At 35.4% G+C, this 22,650-nt stretch overlaps 1 protein-coding gene across 4 annotated transcripts in view; it reads left to right on the forward strand.

The window, feature by feature from the left end:
• The window catches only part of LOC131438110 (SCY1-like protein 2), a 360,702-nt gene that overhangs the window by 169,395 nt on the left and 168,657 nt on the right, over window positions 1–22,650 (forward strand). For all 4 annotated transcript variants that reach the window (XM_058607920.1, XM_058607921.1, XM_058607922.1 and 1 more), the window contains exon 3: window positions 7,487–7,612. In XM_058607920.1, the coding sequence (XP_058463903.1) occupies window positions 7,487–7,612 (126 nt within the window). The remainder of the gene's footprint in view (window positions 1–7,486; window positions 7,613–22,650) is intronic.

Here is a 22,650-nt window from a genome sequence, read left to right on the forward strand (position 1 = left end):
GGCTTTTGACTCAGTTTCCATAAACATCCTATCTGAGAAGCTGCATCCGCATGGTCTTTCGCCAGTTTTGAACAACTTTTTACATAATCTATTGTCTGAGAAACATATGTATTTCGCGCATGGTGATTTGTCGACAATACGATTCAGTTACATGGGTCTTCCTCAGGGCTCATGCTTAAGCCCCCTTTTATACAATTTTTACGTAAACGACATCGATAAATGTATCAACACATCTTGCACGCTAAGACAACTTGCCGATGACAGCGTTGTGTCTATTATAGGACCCAAAGCTGGCGATCTGCAAGGGCCGTTACAAGATACTCTTGCCAACTTATCCACATGGGCTGTTCAAATGGGTATCGAGTTCTCTACGGAGAAAACTGAGCTGGTTGTATTTTCAAGGAAGCGAGAACCAGCACAACTACAGCTTCAACTAGGGGGTGAAAACATAGCTCAGGTCTTCACATTTAAATATCTCGGGGTCTGGTTCGACTCCAAAGGCACATGGGGATGTCACATTAGGTATATGAAACGAAAATGCCAACAAAGAATCAACTTTCTTCGTACAATAACCGGATCGTGGTGGGGTGCCCATCCAGGAGACCTGATCAGGCTGTACCAAACAACGATATTGTCCGTGATGGAATACGGATGCTTTTGCTTCCGATCCGCGGCGAACACTCATTTCATCAAGCTGGAAAGAATTCAGTATCGTTGTTTGCGTATTGCCTTGGGTTGCATGCAATCGACTCATACGATGAGCCTCGAAGTGCTGGCGGGCGTTCTCCCATTGAAAAACCGGTTCTGGGATCTCTCATATCGTTTACTCATTCGATGCGACATTTTGAATCCTCTGGTGATTGAAAATTTCGAAAGGTTAGTTGAGCTCAATTCTCAAACCCGTTTTATGTCCTTGTATTTTGATTACATGGCTCAGAATATTAATCCTTCTTCGTTTGTTTCCAACCGTGCTCTTATCTTGGATACTTCTGATTCTACTGTGTTTTTCGATACTTCCATGAGAGAAGAGATTCGTGGAATTCCGGATCACGTGCGCCCTCAAGTGGCCCCAAATATTTTTTATAATAAATTTAGAACAGTCAACTGTGAAAAGGTGTTTTACACTGACGGATCAAACATCAACGAGTCCACAGGCTTCGGTATCTTCAATCAAAACATCACCGCTTCGTACAAACTCAGTGATCCGGCTTCAGTTTACGTCGCAGAATTAGCTGCTATTCAGTACACCCTCGAGATCATTGAAACCTCGCCCAAAGACCATTACTTCATTGTCACGGACAGTCTAAGCTCAATAGAAGCTCTCCGGGCAATGAAGCCAGGAAAGTACCCCCCTTATTTTCTGGGGAAAATACGGGAACACTTGAGAACTTTATCTGAACGGTCTTATTCAATATCGTTAGTCTGGGTCCCTTCGCATTGTTCCATTCCGGGAAATGAAAAGGCAGACTCATTGGCTAAGGTGGGCGCATTAGAAGGTGATATTTATGAAAGACCAATCTGCTTCAATGAATTTTTCAGTATTTCTCGTCAGAAAACTCTCGAAAGTTGGCAAACTTCATGGACGAATGACGAACTGGGACGATGGCTACACTCCATTATTCCTAAGGTATCAACGAAACCGTGGTTCAAGGGGATGAACGTGAGTCGTGATTTCATTCGCGTTATGTCACGGCTCATGTCAAATCACTATACATTCAACGCACATCTCCGGCGTATCGGGATCGTGGAGAACGGGCTCTGCACCTGTGGCGACGGTTATCAGGACATCGAGCATGTCGTGTGGTCGTGCGTAGAGTATCGCGACGCCAGGTCGAAGCTACTGGAATCCCTCAGGGCCCGAGGTAGACCGCCTGAAGTTCCGGTTCGTGATGTGTTGGCGAGTCGGGATAGCTCATATATGCTTCTGATATACGAGTTTCTCAAACACATTAATATACAAGTGTAATCTGTTACATCTGGCTTAGAAAGTTCCTCCTATTTATCGACGTTGTTTCAACTGTGGCTAAGAATAATCTTCACCTGCAGGTTCGACACTAACTTCCGCCGATTATCCCGATTCCTCATCTGTCCACCATCTTCATCGGAACTAACAAGATCTTTGTGCTGTCACTAACCTTTTCGCTTCCCCCCTCCCCGTCTCTTCACCATCTCGATGTCAACTAATTAGATCTCTGTCGTTTTAGTCAATTCATTCCCATATCCCCTTTTACTCCGTTTTCCGCAATATTTACTTCGCTATTTTTTTTTCTCATTTTCTTCTGTAACAACACCATCATCGCCCACGGAAACTTACCAACAGCATGCGGGCCACCCGCCGGGTATTCGTAACCTGGGGGTGTTTCCCGCGGACCCACACGGACCGAAGAATGCGGCCAACATGAACATTCACCAACGCCATATGGAAGACTCTCATGAAATATTCAATTCACCGGCCACTGCCGATCACCAGCTGAAGGCTGGATCTGCCAAAGTCAACCATTGCGACCCAAATATGACATTACTCAATGATACAACCCTAGTTTTAAGTTAGTCGTAAATTAAAATTAGTAAAAGCCCTTGGCATCTTAGAGCTTAAGCAGTGTGCCTTAAACATTATATTCTTGAATAAAAAAAAAAGCACACATCTGCTTGATGAATAATTGATACATATAAATCCATACAGCGGTAACTGAAAATAACACTCGGATCCTGTAAAATTCCGTACAAATGGAATATTGCGTCATTTGACACGTTAAGTACACACCTAGAAAAAATCGTGTAAATTTAAGTCTTCTGAGACCGACATATTCGAGCATCAAAAATGACTCAATTTTACAGGTAATCGAACACAAGTTTAATGCATTTCGATGTATTTTTAACTGCTGAAACATGTAAGTTTACACGCCTGCTTTAAAAGTGGGGTATGTTTGACGTACATTTAAATCATTCTTGAGAAATTCAATCATTTTACAAATTACGTTCTTCTGAATTGTGTCATATATGGATTTATGTCACCTGTAAATTTCATAATTTTTTGCTGTGTAGTTATAAATTGCATCGTTTGTAGAATTATGTCACCTGTACAATTCATAATTTTTTCTGTGTAGTTTTAGTAGTACTTAGAAAACAATTTAAACTGATACGAAACAGATATGAACGGCTGAATGCAAAAGTCGGATAAGTGCAAGCTAGTTTAGAAAATCCGCTTAATTTCTTTGAATGCAAAAAACCGGAAAAAATGAGAGTAAAAATCGGAATCGGATTTTGTAATGCAAAAATCGTTTTAAAACCGAGTACAAATTAACGATATAATCAATCAATTAAAAATCGTTTGAAACATTTTTTTTTGCAAGAATAAAGACAACAAAACTTTGAATGTCAAAACCGAACGAAAATTTAACGTGTTCTTCCAAAGCAAATGTTTTTATTCGGTTTTTGTACTCAAAGTTTTACCAACTGTCACGTGTCGACAAAACAATATTTCTAATCTATCTTATTTTACGCGGTGCTTTAATTGAAAGTTTTCCGCTTAGTTATTGTTTGTAGTTTTCTTTATTTCATGTGCCTTTTCTTAAGGGCTGAGGCCAGTGTGTTTTAGAGTGATTTATAGGGTTATTTATATTTTTCACGCTTCAAAACTGACAATCTCTTAGAAAATTAGTTTAGATAATTCTGTGAAAATGTCAGAATGATTCATTGACACCGGCGGTCGGGAAAGTCTTTTTTCTGAAGGAAGAATTGCATAGGTGAAAACGCCGTCTTTCATCTTGTTCATTGAATAATCTATCCTGACAATGTCTCGACAATTTAATTTAGATGCGATTAGTGCATAAAAACATATATGTTGTCGCGATGAAAATGAAGTTAAAGTTATTTTTGTTAAGGTAAGTCGATTTCTATGGTGGCGCCATTGTTTTCTGCTCCAGTTCCCTAGTAACGTAACGAAGCATGAGAGAGAAATGAAATCTCTAAGCTTTATTGGATTTTATGTGATGTAGTCAAACTTGTAACCGAAAATATCAAAACTTTCTTGGCCACCCGGCGACATCGAGAGTCATTTTGCACATTTGCGAGAGAGCATGGAGAGAAATGTAATACGCACAACCACGTGGTTTTACGCGACCTACTGGCCTCAGCCCTTAAGGGTGTTTTCAAAAGCTTACTTATTTGAAACTTAAATTAAACACATGCCAAATTTTTAAATGTCCCAATTTTATTTTATTTCGTTGATAATTTTCAATTCACCGGTCCATTTCTCGAATTAATGATTTCGTTGAAATGTTCTTAAGTCGATTATTTCGGCCGCAGTATGACCAGTGGCATAATCCTGTTGAAATAACATTTCGACCACATACATATCTTAAAGATTTGGCAGTTTGGCATCCAAAAGAGTGACTGTTTGGTAAATACGTTCTTTATGGTGGTCTCACTATCAAAAAACTAATTGAAAACATTTCCAAAAATACCATTTATCAACAGCGAAGGCTGCTACATTAATATGACTCAAAGCGCTTTAGCTAGACATAAGTCGAATGTAAACAAACTAGAACAAAGAATGATTCAACTAATACAAGTAGCCAGATCACAGCACTCAGGGTGCAAACAGCGCTGATAGAACATTGTATCGATCATGAACACAGATTCTCATTAGAACAGACCGCACTAAAAGACCGCACTTTTCGTTAATCAGCTCTTCCAAAATTCAAAATACTGCCGTATAACTAACAAATCCAATTCCATAAACAACATAGACATAGATGGACTTAGTGTTCACACTTAGAAAATTTTGCAGACTTCTTTAAAGTAACAAATGTAACGCCTCCAACTTACAAAAGAGTAACGCGCGTAACACTTCGTAACGCATGTAATTCACAAAAGAGAAACGTACGTAACGCGTACAACTCTCAAAAAAGTAACGCATGTCACGTTTCGTAATGCCTATATTTTACAAAATGTAACGCTTCATAACGCTTGCAACTTACAAAAGGTAACACTCCGTAACGCCTAAAATTAACTGAAAAGTAACGCATCGTAACGCTTGTAACTTAAAAAAGAGTTACGCTTGTAACGCTTCGTAACGTGTACAACTCATAAAAAGTAACGCTTCGTAACGTCCTAACTGACAAAAAATGCTTTAGACGCTTCGTAACGCCTATACCTTACTAAAAAGTAACGCATGTATTGCTTTATAATGCCTATGACTCACAAAAGGTAACGCATGTAACGCTTCGTAACACCTATAAATCACGAAAAAGTAACGCAAGTAACACTTCGTAACACCTATTACTTACAAAAAAGTAACGCTTCGCAACGCCTATAACTTACTAAAAAGTAACACATGTAACGCTTTGTAACGTCTGTAACTTACTAAAAAAATAACGTATGTAACGCTACGAAAAACCTATAACTTACAAAAAGTAACGCATGTAACGCTTCGTAACGTTTATAACTTACTAAATGGTAACGTATATAAAACTTCGTAGCACTTATAACTTCTTCAAAATGTAACGCTTCATAACGCTTGCAACTTACAAAAGGTAACACTCCGTAACGCCTAAAATTAACTGAAAAGTAACGCATCGTAACGCTTGTAACTTAAAAAAGAGTTACGCTTGTAACTCTTCGTAACGTGTACAACTCATAAAAAGTAACGCTTCGTAACGTCGTAACTGACAAAAAATGCTTTAGACGCTCCGTAACGCCTATACCTTACTAAAAAGTAACGCATGTATTGCTTTATAATGCCTATGACTCACAAAAGGTAACGCATGTAACGCTTCGTAACACCTATAAATCACGAAAAAGTAACGCAAGTAACACTTCGTAACACCTATTACTTACAAAAAAGTAACGCTTCGCAACGCCTATAACTTACTAAAAAGTAACACATGTAACGCTTTGTAACGTCTGTAACTTACTAAAAAAATAACGTATGTAACGCTACGAAAAACCTATAACTTACAAAAAGTAACGCATGTAACGCTTCGTAACGTTTATAACTTACTAAATGGTAACGTATATAAAACTTCGTAGCACTTATAACTTCTTCAAAAGTAACGCGTCGTAGCTCGTTTACCGCAATAATCTAACCCTTATAAAAGTTTTTAACATTAATAATTTCCTAAAAAAAGTTCATATGATTTTTAACCCTCAAATAAAAAAAATTTCGATTTCAATCGTATGCAACGCTTTCTAGTTTCTTTAACCTAACGTAACGCTCCCCACTTCAAGATAATATCGAGTGAAACGTTTCGTCAAATGGAAAATTTTTACACATTGGAGACGGGTATAGCATGGTGGGTAAGTCGATACCTTGCACGCAACCCGCCTGGGTTCAATTCTCAACCCCACACGTTGGGTCAGAAAGTTTTTCTAGTCCGAAGAGGCGAACTATCCTAGGGTTAAAACCTCTATTATCGGAAAAAAATTCTTCATAGTTCCTTTACTCAGGCGTAGACTCTGATAGGCCTCAAAAAACTTCGGTGCAATCTGGATCAACAGCCCCATGATATTTCTCAACTTTTTTTGGTTTTTGTTTCTGATTTCGGGATTTATTTAATCGAATTTCGATTCTAATCTGCGCGAGTTTTGCACGGGTTGCTCGATTTAATTTACAATGTAATTTAAGTGATAATCGCATGATAAAAAGTTGTTGTATAATGATGGATATTGTAATTTATACATTAACAAAACAAACCTACATTCATTAGTGAACGAAATATACGAACATTACTGAGCTATTAAGTTTCATGGAATCTAGTTTAGATCGTGAAATCTCATGCCGTTTTTCATTGAAAAACACTGATGGCTTGGATTGCTCTGGTTTTGCATTTTCGAGCAGAAATGCAAATTTTTTTACGTTGTTTCATTGCCATTTCTGCTCGAAAGGGCAAAACCAGAGTAATCCACTTTACCAGTGTTTTTCAATGATAAACGCCATTAGATTTTTCTTCAAAAAAAGACATCAATATCTAAACACGTAACTGGTAACATTCGCATGAATCTTGAGTATGGTATGCACTCGAACATTGGTATATACTGTATTAAATCAAGCTTGAACACAAGTTTCTGTGCATTATACAACCAATTCTGTTATTTCGCGTGAAAGAAATTTACATGAAATGTAGATGTAGGTACACCTACCGGAAGGTTCTTAGCTGTTGTAAAACGAAATACGTCATAGTCAAACAAGATCTATTTCCTGTCGCTATACTCGGTATGCTACAGGATGCGAAGAACGTTTATTTGCACAATAAAAAAAAACGATGGCGGTTATCCGTTGAACCGTTTTATAACATTCCCGTGGGAGTGTTTGAACATGGATAGGTACGAAGACATGCGTCAATCGTAAAACATTTCCAAACCGACAACAGCTTCGCTACCGTCAATCATCAATGCCACATAGAAAACCCTTCACTGCAGCTTGAGAAATATTACGAAACTAATTTTTGTTTGCTCGTTTGCCACCGCTCTTCTCTATTTCCAGGAATGTTCGATTTTTGTGTTCGAAAAGCGGACCGCAGAGAAATTACACAAACCCAAACGGAAAGACTTGGTAACGGAAATCCTGCGGGCATCGGTCAAACAGCTGGAACGGTTCCGACATCCAAAGGTGAGCTTGGTATAATATTAAATGAAAAATTGATTTGCCATGCAAGTGTTACAAGTCTTCGGGTCGCTCCAAATACTCCCTGTCTCATCGTTCTGTTGATACAGTATCATCTGTGTTGGTTTGGGAATTCGTCTCCGAACTGCGCTGCTTTGAGATGACTTGCATTCTCATGCCAGAAGGACAATCTTGCTGACAGTCTGTCATCTTGTGCTATAGAGATTGCAATCAAATTCAAATGACTTCTGCTTCAGTTCGTCTGAATCCGTATGTGCAAATCGACCGTTTCTGACATTCACGAATGTTTCATCATCAATTCAGGAGTATTGTTAACTGCACACAAACATCGAGAAAATTTAATGCGATTCTTACGACATAATAGTCGATGGATAAACTTGAATCGAAAAATTAATTGAAAATTGTCATCGGTGTAAACTACACCACAAGAGGGGTTCCACCGGAAATCACGATTTTCATTTTAAATTTTAATATTGTTTTTTTATATGGCACAATTTTTTCATGTTTCTTCATAACCAAAACTGACAGTTTGCATCATCCGATCACAATTTTGACTCTAGTCATACTTTTGAGAAGGGCCTATTCAATCATTCCTTGGAAATTTGGGTCCGACTGATTTGGTGTCTTCGCACTTAAAACCAATGCTCGAGCTCGGTATAGTACCTACAATACTGAGACATATCAGCATTACACAATTTTGCTGATTGCTCGTAATAAATATTGTGTTTTCCAAGATTTGTTGAGTAGATTTTCTGATTACATTTATGCTTGGCACTAGGCTTCGAAGAAATTTTCCGAAGATCAATAGAAAAAATGAAATAACTCCAAAAAGAAGACGTGAAAAATCTACGATCAATTCAGTATGTATAATAACTACAAATTATAGTTAATTGTTTAGATAAAGCTCCCTCCACATCCTGCTTCCACTGCACAGTGGTCCGAAATGGGAAATTAGCGTGACAAAAATATTTTCATTATTAAATATTAGTTTTTTGTAGTTGGCGTCTTCACAAAAGTTGTTTATAGTCAAATGGCGCTCCTTTTGATGAAAAAAGTTACTAGAGTGGTCCTCATTTAGATTGAAATCTGAAATCTAACTTTCTTAATTGAACTCAGAAATGATTTTGTTGCACAATAAACTTGTAGGAAATTTTATTTTGAGCAACTTTGCTGAAAAAAGCACCTCTCTAGCTTTTCAGTTGATCGAGTTACATAAATCTTCCCGAATAAAAAGTAGGGTGGCTCCTGAAAAATCACTTTTTTATTCTAACTTTATTGTGAAACGTTCTACGGAAAATTTGTATTCATTTGTCGAATGGACAATGTATGGAACACTTGTAGAACTAATTTGATACTATCATTTTGCCAAAGGAAATATGTTGATACGTTAAGGCGTTTAAGAGTTATGCAATGTTTTCGAGTTTTTTTTTGTAGGTATTTTTAAAACTAATTTAAATAAGTTAAAAAAAATAACACCCTTCCAATTTTCTCTTAAATTTTTACTTATATTATGACCTTTCAGGAACCGCATAGAATATATTTTTATCGATCTGGCATCTTATGAATATTGATATTTGCAGCTTGACTAGTTTTTGAGTTAGAACGAAAAAAGTGATTTTTCAGGAGCCACCCTACTTTTTTCGGGAAAATTGATGTAACTCGATCAAATGAAAAGCTAGAGAGGTGCTTTTTTCTGCAAAGTTGCTCAAAATAAAATTTCCTACAACTTTATTGCACAAAAAAATCATGTTTGAGTTCAAAGGAGAAAGTTAGATTTCAGATTCCAATCTAAATAAGGACCACCCTAGTAACATTTTTCATCAAAAGGAGCGCCATTTGATTACAAACAACTTTTGTGAAGACACCAACTACAAAAAAACTAATATTTAACAGTGAAAATATTTTTGTCACGCTAATTTCCCGTTTCGGACCACTGTGCACTGCTGAAGACTCAGTAAGTCATGAATTCCACTTCGTTGCTTTTGCCGAACATTCAGTGAAGGTTATGCCGAAAAGTTAGTGAACTTTTTGCTAACGATTTTGGTAATAACGGACGTTTGTCATATTTGAGATTGTCGAGACTCTGCCATTTCATCTTTTGCCGAGATGATTACCGAGTACTCGGCGGGGCAAATTTCGACAATTACTTTGCCGAGATTCATCAAAAAAAATTATGAGAAATGCTGAATATCAATGTTTCTTTGCTCTACATATAGATATCAATTGAGTCGCGATTTTTCAAATCAAATGTTTATATTTCAAATGTTTATATTTCCTATTCAAAATAACATCAAATTGCTATTTTACTTCTGTTGTGCGTAATTTTATCAGTGTAGTTATTGAAACAACATGGAAAAAGTATACACTGTAAAAACTGCTATAATTTTATTTTCTTTAAACAATAAAACTTAACAAAATTAATTAAAAGGTTTGTTTTTAATTTTAAACTCAATAAAAAAAACTTAAAAATCAATAATCTCAAAAACGTCAAACATGCACATGAACAAAAAAAAGACGAATGGGTAATGTCAGAGACATAACTGGAAGACGTGAATACGAATGAAAATTGACTTATTGACTTATTGACGACAAGTATTTTTAACCACACAATTAAAGAACGCGAAACAAATGAGAGTCAGAAAGAATACCAGCATACAGAATTTTGATATCGATTATTTCATTTCGGATTTTCATATTTCATTGAAAGCAACTATCAAAAACCTGTACGGGATTCATTTCTGACATTCAGAAGGGCCAAATTGTGGAATTTTCTACGATATTAAATACTGTTCGGAGCATTTTTCTCGAATTCGAAAAAACAGACAAATGTTGGTTTTATTCACATTCGTTTGGTGCGAATTTTGCTCTACAAAAATTGCACAGAACTTATCAAATTATCCTAGATTTACTCTAAACGGATGGTTTTTATCCTCGATTTGCAAAGAAGCAATTTTTATAGTTCTTCAGATAACATTCGGAGACATTAGAAGGGTCGATTTTGCATAATGTTCCCCATCGTTGTCCACTTTTCGTTGTATTTTGCTCCAATGCAAATGACCAGCAGCAGGATAACACAGTCCATCTTCTTTGAAGGGAAACTGGTTCAGCGAACGTTCCGCAATTGATTCAATACTGAACTGAATTCTTGATAATGGAACTGGAACTGAGCTCTGGTCCAGAACCAACCGGAATGATAGATTTACATAGTAGGAAAACTTCGTATAGTACCTTGGGAATACATTAATAGTTCAGAAAAGAACCGATTTACAGAATTCAGAAACTATACCTGAGTTCAAGAACTAAACAGGCTCAAAATTCATTTCCAATATAGTTTTGGAATTGAATTCTGAGTTTGAATTCCAAAACTGAATTTAGCTACGAAATCCAGCTCCAGAGTTCAGCTGCAGCATGCAAACACTGAATTCTGGAACTACATTCTGAAACAGAATTTTGAAACTATATTTTAAAACTGAAATCAAGTTCGGAATTCAGGTGGACCGGATTCGATTGTGAATTCAGTTTTAGAGTTCATTTACAGAAATCAATTCAAAATTCAGCTCCCGAATCCAGATCCAGTATTCAGCAGTTGAACGCCATTTGCATCCAAATGAGAGCCCGACGACGTCCAAATAAACGTTTGACGCTTTATACCAGGTTTGTTGTTACTGATGTTGGAGGGAGATCTTCACCACGACATCTAGTTGTGTCCAAAGGTTTGTTTTTGAGTTAGTTATGGTTATCTCACACTGTTGAAAATTTAATCACAAATTCCGGATCATATTTTCGATAGCTCGTAGAAACAATTTTATTGTTAGGTTTAGTACAACAAGAGATTTCCACGATTGAGTTCTACCCATTCTTGTACAATACAAGGGTAAATTTTGAAAAGGCGCCTAATAGTAAAGTAAGTAAATAAAGCGCCGAAACGTATTCACGACAGTATAAGTAAAGACTACAGTTATTTAAAGAAAAAACCTGTTTTAATCCACCTAGTGGTGTAATGATGCCTTTCTCATATCAATCATACTATCATACCTATATAATACTGTGATATTCTTCAAAACTATTTTTCTTCGATTCTTAAAAGAATAACCGAAATAAATTTGTTTGACCGTCTACTGATAAAAACTACCAATTGAAAAAGATTTGAGGTCGATTTAGAAAACTTTTTACGGTTTTTCGCTCTTTTCAGTGTTGTATAAAATTTTTAACACACTTTACCCTATATTTCCGGATCCGGAAGTCGGATCCGGATGAAATTGAGGAATAACGCATAGGACCCTTTCATTTGAACCTAAGTTTGTGAAAATCGGTCGCGCTATCTATGAGAAAAGTTAAAACACATATTTTCATTTTTTTGCATATTTGACCCCATAGCTCCGGAACCGGAAGTCGGATCCGAATAATATGCAGGAATTTGGTATGGGACCACAAGACCTTTCATTTGAATCTAAGTTTGTGACAATCGGTTCAGCCATCTCCGAGAAAAGTTAGTGCAAAAAACGTTACACACACAGAAATTTTGCGTACTCGACGAACTGAGTCGAATGGTATATGACACTCGGCCCTCCGGGCCTCCGTTTAAAAGTCGGTTTTCACAGTGATTGCATAACCTTTCTATATGAGAAAGTAAAAAAAAAATTTCTTCTTGAAAGAATAACCGAAATCGGTTTGTTTGACCGTCTACTGATAAAAACCATCAAATTGGAAAAGATTTGAGGTCGATTTAGAAAATTTTTCAAGGTTTTTCCCCATTTTCAGTGATGGTATACAATTTTTAACCCATTTTACCCTATATTTCCGGATCCAGAAGTCGGATCCGCATGAAACTCAGGAATAATGCATGGGACCACAAGACCTTTCATTTGAATCTAAGTTTGTGAAAATCGGTTCAGCCATCTCCGAGAAAAGTTAGTGCAAAAAAACGTTACATACACACATACGCACATACACACACACATACACACACATAGTCATTTTGCGTACTCGACGAACTGAGTCGAATGGTATATGACACTCGGCCCACCAGGCCTCGGTTCAAAAGTAGGTTTTCACAGTGATTGCATAACCTTTCTATATGAGAAAGGCAAAACAGAATTTTTGGAAGCGTTTTTGACCAAAGTCTTCATTGTCTGATGGTGACTTCACCTTGGCTCTCTTGGTCGATGATTTGGATGGTGGCGCCTTTGGTGCTGATTTGGCCGGTCTTCCACGTTTTTTCTTAGCCGGTCCATCTGCTGTGTGAGCAGCTAGGTGTTTGGCCAAAACTTAGACCTGCTTTGTCTCGACAGCAGCCTGCATATCACTAACAATTTTTCACGATTTGTCGAAAAAAATGAAGTGCCGGGAACCGAAATCGATGACATTTTGAAAATGACAAAAGAAACCTTTGGTAGCGAAAATTTTGATAGCATCTGGTATAAAATCACGAAAAAAAATCGATTTCACCTCATAAATATTCAATCCACCTTTTCGATCGATGCTTTTCAATTTATGATACTATAAAAAAAGTCATAAAAAACTTTTGTGTTGATCTTCACGCAATTAAAATTTGTTTCGAACGCAGCAAAAAGTACAAGCGTGTGTTTGCTTCGGTATTTGGGACAAAAAGAACGTGCTACTATTTTACACACACATACACACACATAACATTTGTCGGAATGACGCTATCTGCTTTCTGTCATAAGTTACGGTGGGATGCCGGCAACCGAACATCTTCCCCTACGTATTTTTAGATTTTAAGGGTACATTTTGGAAAATGTCAAAATGTATTTGGTAAACTTTTGTATTAGAAATATAATAGCAATGTCATAGGTTAAAAATGAGAAGTACACTGGGATTTGTCGGTTACGTCACATATGACATTGCATCTCTCGAAACGGAAATGTTCGCCATTACCCTTTCAAATTTGATTGACATTGTTAGTCTTCAAATAAACTTGTTTTTAACAAACTTTGTTGAGTCATCTTCAAGAATCTTCATCCGATGAAAAATGTGCGGTTATTCGTTTAAGTCACTTATACTATTATACCATTCGGAACCGAAAGTGTCAGCCATTTGATCTTCGAATTTGAACGCCTGAGCTTGTTAAAACCGATTCAGCCAATTGAGTGTTAAAAATATCTTTGAAAAGTGCACACACAGTCTCCAAGGTTTCGTTCGAAACTCGGTTTTTCCTATTCTAATACCTGTCTATAGAGAAAGCATTTTATAAGACACATTATAACTGATCCGATTCTTCAACTCATAAAGTTGTACTGCATTGTCATTAATAACAAAATTATTACTGCTCTTTTTGTGTATGGGAACTACATGAGTATCTGAGTATTAAAGAGTTGTTGAAGAATTACATAGAGCATTCACATCTCTAGCTTATGAATTGAATAAGCAGTACACGGCTAATGCCGAATATTTCGAGCTGTGACAAAGAACGAACAATTTCGTATAAACGAGAAAATCAATTATAAGAGCATTTCAATTATAAATTGAATGACTTGACCGTCTTGAACAACATGCGCAAATATGTCTCCTCATATTAGTTCCATAACCATCCATGGTTAGTGTCTGTTTCAAAAGCTAACAAAACAAGTATTAAGCCCACCCGATCAGATGGTAATAACAAAATTATAATAACTAGAGTAATTTATTTCAGAAATATTTTGTAACAAATTTTGAAATTTTTTTGGATGGTAAGCTGTTAACAAAAATCATAACAAAAACGACTCTAGCGGGAACAAAATCGTAGCAGATTTTGAAACGTTTGTATCACAATTATTATTGAATTTGATATAACTACAGAACTCCGAAAACAGAAATTTCTAACAATAGTTGTAATAAATTAGATAGCAAATTTAACACAGAAAAACTATTACAGCCAACTTTTAGCATCGTTCTAATCCAAAATTTTCAAATGATTTTTTTTATTAAATGAATAGTTTATTGAGTAATCTGGTTTATTTATTTAGTTCTTTGAAATTTTGATCATTATATTTCGATATGAAGCAACGGAGAACTCATTTTTCTAATTAATGAACTTTATCATGTGTTTTGCAAATGAAAGTAAAACAACATAACTGATTTTGTTATTATATTGTTATAATAAGTTTTAATTTTCAACTGTTTTCATTTGTTAAATATCTCAAAATAACACAAATTGTTATACATATCAACTTTTGATATACTTGTGTTATGATTTTGTTATGTGCATCTGATCGGGCACATTACCTGATCACTGAAAATATTCCGTATTTTTATGTGTCGGTTTTGCACGATACTCTATGTGCGATGATTCGTTCTATTCATGCTGTTGCGCCTTTTTTGGCACTGAATTTAACCCTAATGCTCGCTCATACCAAAAATTTTAGAAATCATTTACTTTGAGTTATTTTTAGATATCTCATACCACTGAAAATTTTATCATAAATTGCTGAATATATTTTTCTATTATTTAAATTGTGTATCTGCCTTACATACAAAAAGAGAGGTAAAATAAATGATATAAAAAACAAAAAGAGATATTCACGATTAAGTTCTACCCATTCTTGTACAGTGTAAATTTCGAAAAGGCATTCCATAGTAAAAAAAAAGTCGTGTTCACGAAAAAAAATTAAGACACGTTACGTACATTATGCTTGATTCACATCGATTTCCACGCGTAGTAGTCAAAGGCTAATTTTGCTTCCAGCCGGTCGGATTTCTGCACGAGAAGACCGAAATCAGCATTTCGGCGAAAAAATTAGTTGATTTTCTAATTTTAGTTAATTATTTTTTGAGACAACTAAAAAAATCTTATCATACTAATTTGAATTTTTTAATTCTCATTTCCTTAAAATAATAAAATATTTGTTGAAATGGCTATTCTTTTAGTTGAATTCATCAATGAAACGTGCTGTCATTTCTTAGCTAAGGCACACTTCATTTCTATTCAACTAATTTTTTAGTTAAATTAGAGAAGTTAAACGTTGTTTTCAACCAATATGAATGGTTGAGTTGGCTTCTGCAATTTGCAGCTATAAAAAATCGTTAACACTGTAATGACTACTAGCCACTAGATGGCACACTACTACCAAAAAAAATTCAGTCGCGGTAGTCTTTTCTTTATTGGCAGGTATAAAGCGATGTTGTATTGGAGAAAAAGACATAAGCGAAACATAAACTTTGGACATTTTTCTTCTAAATCGCTGTTTTCTTCATTCGACTTCGCGAAATCGATTCTCTCACTGAAAACTTTGAGCACTCGGAAAACAAAAACCGAATACCTGTAGTGCACCGGAGGCATAGTCCGGAAGGTTGGAAGATGCAAAAAACATCATTTAACATATATGATACAATTTGAGTGCAACATTCGAAACTCACTTCACTGTTCCGCGTAAAAATATTATTACGCACAATCGCTTCAAATGTGCACAAATTCTGAATAAATACAATTTCCACTAAGAGTTTACGTCTTTTTTACATATCGATCTAGAAATTTAGATATGGATATATCGTAACACATGCGAAAAACATCTAAACTATTTGCAAGCAGTTTCAATAAGACTGTCCTTTTTAGCTTTTTAATGAATTATCTTGCTGTGACACTTCTCATGAGTTTTTGGCTAATAAACTTGTTAATAAAACCAATTTCATTTTTGTTTTCTTTGTGCTGTCCTTCAGTAATGATGGTGATAGATAAATAGAAACAAATTTTCTGATTTTAATAACAAATTTTGTTGTCAATGAGAATTTCGTGTTGGATTGAAATATTGCTGGTTTGTGTCCAGGATATTCGCCAACTAAACACATTCTCTAAAAATGAAAGTTTTTTTTCTCAGCAAAGTAAATTCTTAATTTTACCTAATTTTATAGTTATTTTGGAAATTTTGTTGTTAAAATCAACTAATTCAAAAACAGTAATACGTATTAGACGCCGAGCTAATTTCGGTCGTTCCGTGTAGGAACCGAGTTGTCTAATGATGGCTTCTAAATCATCGCTTCGCACTAGCACGTGGTTGCCCACCAACAATGAAAAAGGTCACGATAATTTTCGTAAATCACTTACAAAATAACTGTCAACCGTTAACAGAAAATAATGGAATCATTATGCGTCGAGGATTTGGCAGAACCAAAAGTGTCAGTAGGTATACTGTCTAATTTGAAGAAGGTTTCAGCGACAGCCAAAGCGAATTCCACAAAATTCTGATACCGAGAGGTAAATGATCACATTGTTAAACTCGTAATAAAATAAATTCGAATACTTTTGCTAGAACTAATTATCGCAAATTTAAAAAAGGGTTATTTTTCTGGAAGTTGAAACTTCATTGCCACTTGCAATATAAAACACAAATCTGTGAAGTTTTCATTATTCCCATCCAAACGGCACCTCTAATCCGGACTGTTCAATCAATGAAGATTTAGTCCATCGTTTGCAGAAAAAAAAACATTCTTTTTCGAACGCAGAAACCAACGGGGCCGGGACGAATACCTCTGCCCAGAATTTGCGGATTTTCGCAACAAAAACCGCTTAAGCAAATAAATATAATTTAATGAGTTTTATTATCCCCCATTCTCCTTTGGCACACTCGTAACCAAGTTGGTGGTGACGGTGGCGGTGAAAATGCGATGCGGTTTGCTTTCCTGACTGGCAGAATTCCCAACAGACTTGCTCATTCCGTGGTCGGCTCGGCTTCCGTTCGCTGCTGTCCTGTAAGGGGGTAGGCTCTTTTCGGAACTTTTCCACGACGGAGCAGATTCAACAAGCGATCTCAAAAGTCACTATGCAATGAACTTTTCAACGTAATCACATTTGATTCGTTCGCCTTAACGACCGCCTGTGGAGGCAAACATGGTTCAATCTACTGTTTCTGACAAGAGCGGTTGGTGTTTCAGGTAACTGACATGTATAACCCGACATTATATTCTTTTTGGCTTCTTGGTTAGTCATCTCCCACTGGGACGTATTCTGTTTAACACTGTTCTTGACAAAACCTATTTTTTTCTAAAATAGGCGCCCATTTAGTCCAGGACAAAACTTCAACTGACTCAAACTTTATCGGAAAGGCACAAACTTCTAGAGGTGATTGAATCCAAGAAAAAGTTCTCATTTTTTAGCAATGACTATTTCTTAAACATAGGTTAGAATAAGAATAAAAGAACGTTAAATCTTTATTTCGAAGTAAGAGACAATCACGAATTGTTGACCAAATCAGTCACAATTGTCCTTGTAAACAAAATATGTTTTGAGACTAAGATTTCACACGGTAATAGCTTTCCAACAAGCCATATTTTGTTGAAGTCTATTCATTTTTAACGGAGATAGCGATATTTTTGTGCAAGCGACTTTTTCCCCTATCCCAGCAGTAGGAGTTTTGAGCGCTGTCTGTCTAAGAAATGCTTGGGAGTAACATAAAACACGATTGTATATACTGTTACATACATTTGTTTCTAAGTACCAAAAAAAATGTGTACAGCATCTTTTTTCATGACATTTGGCCTCGGATCGATTTTATCACAGTTCGTTTTTTGGTAACATAATTGTTAGAATATGGCATAAGTAAAACAGATGATTTTCGAGATGAAAGCAATTTCATAATTATATTGACAGACTACTTACAGCAATAAATGCTGGAAGAACATAACTCCCATATACCATTCGAATAAGTTCGTTGAGATCAACAAATGCGTGTGTGACAAATAATTTCACTCAATTTCCTCGGAGATGGCTCAACCGTTTTCTACAAACTCAGATTCATATGAAAAGTCATATACTTCCAAACAATGTTCCTGAATTTCATTTGGATCCGACTTCTGGTTCCGAAGCTACAAGATGATTTGATTACATTTATGCTTGGCACTACGCTTGAAGAAATTTTCCGGTGGTCAATAGAAAAAATGGAATTAATCCAAAAAGAAGACGAAAATCTACGATCAATTCAGTCAGTATAATAACTATAAATTATAGTTGATTATTTATATAAACCTTCCTCCACATCCTGTTTTCACGGTCATGAAGTCATTATTCAATTGCTGAAGACTCAGTAAGTCATGAATTCCACTTCGTTGCTTTTTCCGAACATTCGGTAAAGGTTATGCCGAAAAGTTAGTGAACTTTTTGCTAACGATTTCGGTAATAACGGACGTTTGTCATATTTGAGATTGTCGAGATTCTGCAATTTTAGCTTTTGCCGAGATGATTACCGAGTACTTGGCGGAGCGAATATCGGCAATTACTTTGCCGAGATTCAGCAAAAAAAAATGAGAAATACTTACTCTCCATGAATTTCGTATGAATGTTTCTTTGCTCTACATATAGATAAAAGAACATCAAATTGATATTTTACCTCTGTTGTACTTAATTTTATCAATGTAGTTATTGGAACTACATGGAAAAAGTATACACTGTAAAAACTGCTATAATTTTTGGTTTTGCATTTTTCTCGTAGATGGCTGAACCGATCTAAGATTCAAATGAAATCTAAGAACAATCTAAGATTCAAATGAATGGTCTTAAGATCCTATACAACATTTTGCTTTTTAAGCAGATCCGACTTCCAACTTAGGAGATACAGGGTGATTGATATAAAAGTCCTTTTCACAAAAATTAATCAAAGTTTGCAGATTTGGATAGTCGATAACCAAATAAACTTGTTTCAGTTTTAGCGGCATTCAGTTTTCGATCCAAAAGGTACCCAAAAATTCAATTTGCACTGTAATTTCTCAAAAATGTCTACAGTGATTTTCAAAAATTTTGAATCAAATGTAAACTGTACAGTTCCTTAGGTGACGACTTCCGTTTCTGGAATTACAGGGTGATGAGTTTTTAAAATTCAAACCGATATAGAAGATGACAATAACAAAAAGCTTCAAAGTTTTACTCAAAATTATTGCAATTTATTCGTCATATTAATTTATGGTCATACGAATCGTTTTGTGTTATGCTGGTTCCTAAATACCGGCTCTGGAAGTACCGTAAATAATGACGTTTAGAATCAAATTCGATCCGATTTGCAGTTCTTACATTACATTAATAAGTGATTAAATTTTCAAACTACCATTTAACACGACGGTCATTAAAATAATGTCATTAGAACTAAAATACCGAAGAATATTCATGCGAATAACACATGCGGATTGATAAAAAAGGTACACACAAATACACAGACAATACTCAGCTCAATGAACTGAGTCGAATGGTATATGACAATCTTACTAGACGATTTTTCAAGTTATTACATATGCATTTCTATATGAGAATGCTACTGTTCTAAAATTGCGTTGGATGCCTATGAAGCTAATCCAAGCTTTAGCTTCTTAGTTCAAGCGACGATAGCATACTTATATTACACTTTATTATCACCGCTGATTTTCCTATTATTTATGTAGTTGAATGGCAAAATAATGATTCAATTTAAAATAATAGCTTGTTTTGCTATTATTCCTCCTTTCAAGAGACAATACTTAAACTTAAACAAATTAGTTAAACACCAACGTATTCCATAAATTCCTAATAAATTTTAGGTATCTCCTAGAGATTTTAAACTGTAATATGTGCAATCTTAATAAAACAGTTCTTCGATATGGATGAACTAAAAATATATATATTTATCAAAATCGTCATATGTTTTTACTCAAAAATAATTTGAAAATTCGACTTTTTCTAGAAATGGTCATATTTCGACTAAAGCCATTGTTAAAAAATGGTGGATATTTGACCCTTTTCAAAAGACAGTCTGGATAAATTTTGTAAAAAAGGTATGCAAAGTGGATTTTTGTAACTGAGTCTATATGTACACAAAGTTTGATTCAAATCTGTCAAGATTTGTTAGAATTGACACAAAATTCGTCTATATGACCTTTCATTAGAATCTATGTTTACGAAAATCGATTGATCGGTTGCTTACCATGAAGAAATTAAGTGATTTTTTACCTTTTTTTATAGATATAAAAAATAGGTATAGAATTCGCTCAAACTTTCGAAAAATTTTCCGAGGCCCGGAGGGCCGAATGTCATATACCAATCGATTCAGCTCGACGAACTGAGCAAATGTCTGTGTGTGTGTGTGTGTATGTGTGTGTGTTGTCAACTAAGAGGTCGAGATCTCAGAGATGACTGGACCGATTTTGATCAAACTAGTCGCAAATGAAAGGTCTCCCCGTCACCCAGAACGCTATTGAATGGTTTTGAGATCGGATGTTTACTTTTTGAGTTATACGAAGTTTTATGTCAAAATTTTCAGTTTTTTGACAGTATCTGTCACAACTGACCTTGAAAACAGAATATATTTTCAGACTTAGATTCCGCACGGTAATACCTATCCAACAAGCCATAGATTGTTAAAATCCGTCCATTTTCAACGGCGATATCGATATTTTTGTGTAAGCCTTATTCCAGTAGAAGGAATTTTGAGCGCTGTATGAAAAAGCAATGCTTGGGAGCAACATGAAACACAATTTTTATACTGTGACATATAATTGTTTCTAAGTACCAAAAAGACAGCACCCTATTTTATGACAATTTGCCTCGGACCAATTTTAGCACGGTTCATTTTTGGCAACATAATCTTTCGAATATGGCATATGTAAACCAGATGATACCAGCATTATCGAGTTGAAAGTAATTCCATAATTATATTGATTTAAACTATTTACAGCAATAAATGCTGGAAGAACATGACTTCCATATACCATACGACTCAGTTCGTCGAGATCAGCAAATGCGTGTGTGACAAATAATTTCACTCAATTTTTTTGGAGATGGTTAAACCGTTTTCTACAAACTCAGATTCATATGAAAAGTCGTATACTCCCAAACAAGGTTCCTGAATTACGTTTGGATCCGACTTCTGATTGCGGAACCACAGGATGATATGTGAAACGAAATTAGAATAATGCAATTAATTTTTCTCGTAGATGGCTGAACCGATCTAAGATTCAAATGAAATCTAAGAATCATCTATGATTCAAATGAGAGGTCTTTAAAATCCTATAAAACATCTTACTTTTTAGTCATATCCGACTTCTGGTTTAGGAGATACAGGGTGATTAGTATAAAAATGTCCATTTCACATAAATTAATCAGATTTATCGCGGGTTTGCAGATTTGGATAGTCGATTACCAAATAAATTTATTTCAGTTTGAGCGGTATTCGTTTTTGGATTCGGAATGTACCCCCAAATTTTAATTCGCACTACAATTTCTCAAAGATGTCTACACACTCCTCAAGTGAATTTAACTGATTTCGGCTACACCGATTTTAGAATTCCGGTTCCAGTATCGAATCGATTCTCAAAGCTCAAGCATTTTCTCAAAAAAGACCAAATCGAACTTCAAAAACAAATATTACAGGACTTAAGGTCCCATTCAAAATTGGTGAATTTTATCCGATTCTGGAATTACAGATGATGAGTTTATAAATTTCATGTAAATTGTTTGGCGTAATAATTTATGGCCATTCGAATCATTTTGGGCTATGCTAATTCCTGAATACCGGCTCTGGAAGTACCATAAATAATGACGAAAAACTCTAAAGTGGAACTTACTTCGACATCTCATGGAATGTTCAATCGATTGTCACACGTTAAGATTGAAATTCGATACGATTTGTAGTTTCGTCATTACAGGGTAATGAGTGATTAAAATCTCAATTTGCGTTTAAAACGACGATAATTAAAATAATGTCATGAGAACTAAAACACCTAAGAATATCCATGCAAAAACACATGCGTATTGATAAAAAAAGGTATCATCTTACTGCTAGGTGGATTAATCACGTTTTTTAAATATATGTCACATTTCACTCCGCAACTATTGAACTGATAGTCGAATCCACATAAAATTCAACCGCAGGCTGTACGATTTAAACTTGTTCGCGACAAAATCTGGATAGATTAAATTTGGAATCAAACAAATTTGTGATTAGTTTAAAGACTGTCCCAGAAAGTATGGACGCACTTTGATTTCGCTGTAAATAATTCACAAGTGTTAGATATTCGAATTTTATTCGATATACTGATAATATTAGACTACAACTGAATATTATTCTCAA

This window comes from Malaya genurostris, chromosome 3 (genome assembly GCF_030247185.1).
Source record: "Malaya genurostris strain Urasoe2022 chromosome 3, Malgen_1.1, whole genome shotgun sequence".
NCBI classification, from domain to species: Eukaryota; Metazoa; Arthropoda; class Insecta; order Diptera; family Culicidae; genus Malaya; species Malaya genurostris.